The 6101-nt window shown below is 38.6% G+C and overlaps 1 protein-coding gene across 3 annotated transcripts in view; it reads left to right on the forward strand.

Moving 5' to 3' along the window:
* PRKCI (protein kinase C iota) overlaps positions 1 to 5447 on the forward strand; it is a 31991-nt gene extending 26544 nt beyond the window's left edge. For all 3 annotated transcript variants that reach the window (XM_063340080.1, XM_063340078.1, XM_063340079.1), the window contains 4 exons: positions 79 to 158; positions 1194 to 1283; positions 1577 to 1692; positions 2823 to 5447. In XM_063340080.1, coding sequence (XP_063196150.1) covers positions 79 to 158; positions 1194 to 1283; positions 1577 to 1692; positions 2823 to 2910 — 374 coding nt within the window. In that variant the 3' untranslated portion in view covers positions 2911 to 5447. The remainder of the gene's footprint in view (positions 1 to 78; positions 159 to 1193; positions 1284 to 1576; positions 1693 to 2822) is intronic.
* The last annotated feature ends 654 nt before the right edge of the window (positions 5448 to 6101 follow it).

Here is a 6101-nt window from a genome sequence, read left to right on the forward strand (position 1 = left end):
CTTTAGTCCTTTGTTTCTGCTTAACCTTTAGTCTAACTTTAAAGATGCAAAGGCTGATGTAAATCTTGTTTCTTGCAGTAATTTTGGAAAAACAGATCCGAATTCCTCGATCCCTTTCTGTTAAAGCAGCAGGCGTTCTAAAGAGTTTCCTCAATAAGGTAAGAGCTAAAGGGGGCTATTTAAGACTTCTCAAGAGCAACTGTGGTTTGTTGGGTTTTTTTGGGTTTTTTTTGAAACCTGTTGACTAATTGATGTGTAGCAGACGTAGTTTATCTGGCATATACAGAAACAGGGTAGAAAAGGTGTGAGCCTAAATCAGAATTTCAGTGGGACTGGGGGCCCTATTTGAGCTACTTGTCTTAAAACCTGAAGCTCCAGATTCTCAGGCTGAGATCATGAGTAAATATCAAATTGAAAGGCACAGAAATCATTCAAGTGATTTCTTTAATCTGGGGAATTGGACAAATAGCAGATTTATTTTGATTCTTAAAGAGAAGGTGGTTAGCGAATCACTTTGACAACTTCTGATGACTTCACGGAGGGAAGTGCAGAGGCAGAATACACTGTTTGCTGGTGGCTAACTAAGTCTGAGCGTCAAAAGGTGCATACGTGGTAGTGGACTAGTCTGAGCACATGCTGACCTTTATTTCTTGTTAGATGAGTGGGGAGAAAGAGGTACAGGAGAAAACAGTTGGTTAAATTATTTTGAGAAAGTAATACTGTTCAAGAACACCGATTCTGTTACAACTCCATGGTGGTGTGTGCATAGAGGTACATGGGGATGGAATTGCCTTCTTAAAATAACCTTCTTTCCACCGCATTTCTCAGTAACCTGCAGTTGCTACCCTAGTGTGATTGCCTGGCACAGTCTGCTCAGGGAAGGGGGAGGAATCAAATTCACTTGTAATCTAACCAAGTTTGCTCTGAAACATAATAGTATGTTTAAACAGGTCTGAATAAAAATGAAGAAAAATGGCATGGTTCTTTATATAAAATTCCGTTAAAGGCTTCCATATATTCATGCCTATTACAGACAGTAAATTGAAACAATTTCACAAATAAATAATGCCAACTTAGTTCTTCAATGTCCCTCGTGACTCTGGTGTTTCATTTCTCATGGGATTTGTAATGTTTGTATTTTACTCATGTGTAGGCCATGGCACCCATTTAGAAATATTTTCTTCCTTGCACAGGATCCAAAGGAACGGTTAGGCTGCCATCCTCAAACAGGATTTGCGGATATTCAGGGGCATCCATTCTTTCGCAACGTTGATTGGGATCTGGTATGTGAATGCCCACTGGCTTGGCGTATTTACTTTGTGTACAGTGATGGTTTGACAGCTTGCTTTGAGCACGAGAGATGATGTAAAAACTTCAAAAACCTTAAGCTCTTAAGATGCATCATAATGACAATACAGAATCTTTTAACCCTTTTACACACAATAAGTACGGTAGATTATTAGAATGATTGTAGAAAGTATACAAAAGAAACCCAGTAGTAACTTCCAGCCTTGTTTAAAAATAACTCAATAGGTTGTAACTCATTCTTGGTGTCACTAAGTGCGTTTATTCTTAGATGGAGCAAAAGCAAGTGGTGCCTCCATTTAAACCAAATATATCTGGAGAATTTGGTCTGGATAACTTTGATTCCCAATTCACCAATGAACCTGTGCAGCTCACTCCAGATGATGAGTAAGTAATGTAGCATTTAAGAATCTCTGATAAGTCAATGAAGGAGTTATAAAACGTTTAGTAGCTCTAGTTGTAGTACAAAGAGTATACGCGAAGCAGTAAATAACATTTTCTCGTGTTAGTTTGGAGAAGATTGTTTTACGTACCCTCCTGGTAGACTTAACGTGTCTAGATGAAGTATTGTAGTCTGGCATGATGTAAAAATTAACTGACAGTGGGAAAGCTGCTACAATGGATCTTAGTTCAGGGAAAGATGAGTAAGTGTTATTTCACAAGTTTTAGTGGTATCATCTGCAAGAAATGAACGGGTGAAGGAAAAGACCTGTTGTGTCAAGTGGTTTATTTTTGCGTTACTTTAAGCCACGATGTTTCTAGAATGTTGAGTGTAGATTGAATTCATCTTGGGTGTTCAGAACAAGAGGAGGTGCTTTGTTTGGCTTGTTCGGGAATTTTAAATTCTTAGTAGTCAAGTGAGATTATCCTGGCTGAAAAGCCTTGACAAAATGCAGGATAATGCGTTTGGGTTTGGTAGTGGATTTGTGGTTCCTTACCCTGAGGGGCCCTGATTTGGGATGAGGAGGGAAGGGCCTTTCTAGTTTGACTGAACCACTGCTGTTCGCATTTCAGGAATTTTTCTAGGGTTTTGTGTAAAGTTTATGTAGTATGTAAACACAAACAGCGAATATTAAATGTTAGCTATGCACCTTAATTAGGTCTGAGATCCAATTTACATCTTCATCCCTTTGTAAATGCATAATGTACAAGTAAAGTTTAGAAAAGTTGCTGATGCAGATGGAGTATCTATCACATCCCTGTGTTTTCAGGTTTTTACAAAACTGACTGTTTGGGGAAAGTTCTAAAACTGCAAACCTTGCAGCTTGCTTTGTGGGGAGAATACGTGCGTGGGAGCAGCCCAGTCACTGCTCCTGGGGGAGTTTGCGTTCTGTTACCGTTCTAGGGGCTACAGAAAAAACAGTGGCTACTGTAAGGATAGAGGGGGACAAAAGAGAGAAGGGAGGTGTTCTCAACTGCAATCTGCTGTACGGGTTTAAATTTTAAGACAAACTATCAGTTGCTATTGTTACCTTTTTAATTTTGCTGAACTAATGCTTGTTTTTTCATCTTAATAGTGATATTGTGAAGAAGATTGACCAGTCTGAATTTGAGGGCTTTGAATATATAAATCCTCTTTTGATGTCAGCTGAGGAATGTGTCTGAATTCTCCATTTCTGGACTGTGCCAAGTGTTACTCTGTGCCTGCATGGATAAACATCTCTTCATTTGGATGCACTTGCATAAAACGAGTAACTGAACATCTTACCCTTGCCACCTAGTGTGAATTACTAATATTCTTTTTGTATTAATTGTCGTCCAGGACAGTTGTTATGCTTGAACCTTCGGCTGCCAGATTTAAAATGTCAAACTTTCCAACAGTCTTGCCAAACTAAAATTTTAATATAGAAGTTGGTCTCTGGGGCTCCTGACTGAACAATGGGGTCTGGCTGTATAATCTGCCAATACAGCGTTCTGATAAAGGAAAACCTTCTTATTGCTTTAAGAATGCAAACTGCACTAGGAGATCTAATAAAATACCGTTAAAGGACTTCCATTTTTCCAGCAAGGAAAGTAAGACCATACGACTTCTGTAGTTTTAAATCTCTTATCTCTAAATGTCTGATTTTCCTGTTCTCCTTAGACTTAGAGCTACGTTATTGCCCTTCAGATTGAGATGACAGCGAGGAGAGCAGATTTTTAAACTGAATAGGTCAAGGATGGCTGCTTTCGTAGGGTATATTGATCCTATCCAAAAGGAGATGATTAACTCGATATTAGAATCAACAGGCTTTGCTCCGCAATGATACACTACGAATTACACAGTGATACACAGAGAGTGCCTTTCTGAGCCTGTCCCTTTCAGCGAGGGTTGTACGTGATACAAAGTGTCAGCTTAAGTAAAAGGAATTCAATTAATACTTTAAAAAGTTAAAATCTGCAGAGTGTAATTTAGCAGTAATGGGCAGCTAATATTGATGGATGTAGAACCTCAAACTGTTATTTATTGCTTTTACACTTGCTGTCTTATCTGTATCAGAACTGCATACATTACAGCTATGGCCAAAATAAGGGCATTGTTTCCTTTTTTTTTTTTTGTTTTTAATCTTATTGCCATACTGTTGGAAATGCATTCGACTTTGCCAGTGGAAAAAGCACATTAGGAAAAAAAATAGGTGCTGTCCACAATGACTCCCTTAACTTCTCCACTTACGGATGGTGATTTGTAATCACAATCAAACCTTAAATGTTGGTAGTAGACTCAAAGTCACTAGTAAAACAGTTGGAATAAATGGAAAGAACGGTTCAAACTAGGACTTTTGGGGGTTGTGATTCTTACATTTCATGTTAGTAAACAGTGTAATATACAGCACAGATAATTCTTAATGTTTAAGGAATAGTTTTGAATGTCTTAGGCCGAAGAAATGCCAAATGTACCACTTTTTTTTACTATTTTGGGGAAAAGGGATTAAGAGACATTGAAGAAAAGAATCTGTGTTATAAGTAAGAGCTATAAGGCATGCTAAGCGTTACTGAAAGCAGATTTAAGTATCTGTAAGCACAAGTTAGCAAACCTTATCTGAAGCTTTTAATAAGACTTCTGCCTGGCTGTTGTCTCTCCTTGAAAATCCTCGTATGGCGACACTGTAAATTCTTAGCACAAATTTTCTGGTGCATCTTTTTTCACTTACATGTTAGCTTCAAGGAGAGGGATTGCACAAATACACAGTAGTGTCATGGTATGGTATTTAGTTCATATTTTTCTTTGGAACGTGAATAGGAAACTTAAATACTGGGATGAGTTTTCAAAACTGGGAAGTGATTGGAGGGGCCTCAGTTTCAGGGAAGCTTTGAACTTTCGCACTGTTAAAAATCAGTTTTCCTTAAACTCAAGTTGTATATTTTCAAATGTAAAATATCGGTGTAAACCTCCTTTTAAAGAGCAGCTAATAACTTAAGCATGTTTTTTTTTCATGTCAAGTGAACTCCTTACATGCAGTTTTAAACTTGTGGTTAATTGTCTAGTGTCTGACTTCTACACCCGCATGAGTAGTTTAGAGATCGGGACTTAATTGATAATAAACTTGGAAGTTATTTAAAGCAAACAAGAAAAGCCTTGTCTTTACAGTGGCTTAATATCACATGGGGTATTAAGTAAAATGGCTTTAGGTAAGGAAGGGCATTTCTGCTTTTCATCAGAGAAGAATAATAGAGTAAAACACTGTCCTTTGTGCTTAAAGCAACAGTTGTTGTTTTTCTTTTAATAGATAATGCCACAGAAAAAATACTTTTTCTATTTACGTATCTAACCATTAAGAATGTTGCTAAGTGGCAAACATCTTAAATGACTGTAAATCCATTTTTAAACTTTAATTTTCTCCAAAGTGCCATGATGTTAACAGTTATTTTTCATTGTTAAGCAGATAGCAACTGTCATAAATATTCAGAAGGGACATTGGGTGTAGACAGTCCAGTGCAGTCTGCTTTGTCTTTCGGAGAAAGTGTCTGCATCAGAAGCATCATGTATTTATGTGGAGTAACCTCCTCTTTGTATACGAGTTGGATTCTTATGGGTGCTCTGCTAATTAATATTGTCACTATTATTTTCCTGTTTCATATGGCATATGGTCTTGAACGTTGTTGTGTAATCATTACCTTTATTTGTGCACACTTTTTACTTTAAATAAAACATTTATATTAGGCCTCTGTGTGTTAACCTCTAAAATACTGCGAAATGCTGGGTTCTGCGTGGGATTGTTGTCTGGCCCTTAAATACCCAGGTCCCACAGGAGTGTTGTTCTAATCTTATAACTACTTCTAGGAGAATGCCCTGGGATAGACCACAGCAACCTAAGAAACACCTCCCTCAGCTGGCGTTCCCCGGGCATGTTGCAGAATGGAGGTCCCTCTCCAGCGTGTTTCACCGTGCCCTATGGAGAAAAAGCATCCTTGTAGGTTCTGTCTTTCGTTCCAACACCAGTGATGAAACAGGAGTAAGCAGTGAGGTGTCAGTCAGCTGTGCAGATGCAGAAAGCTTCAAGTAAAACATAAAATGCGATTCTAGCTGGCTTGACCAAGGCCCTCTTTCAGCTGGCGCTTCTGAGACGTCATCTTAGCTGCCAGAGCTGGGGATTGGGAGTTCAGAGCAGTGCTCTCCACTGCGCTTACTTCTGCATGAGTTCCTTCTTTGTTTCTTCAACTCCTCCCCCGCGTTCTCTGGGATTTCTGACACGGAGGGCGAGGGAACTTACCTCACACCCTGCTACAGATGCAGCACGTTAATATATCTTTATTTCAGTATCTGTGTATCCGTATTTTAAAAGAGTTTTCCTCTTGCAATCTGTCTTGTTAGTAGA

The sequence above is a fragment of the Chroicocephalus ridibundus genome, chromosome 6 (assembly GCF_963924245.1).
Source record: "Chroicocephalus ridibundus chromosome 6, bChrRid1.1, whole genome shotgun sequence".
Taxonomy (NCBI): domain Eukaryota; kingdom Metazoa; phylum Chordata; class Aves; order Charadriiformes; family Laridae; genus Chroicocephalus; species Chroicocephalus ridibundus.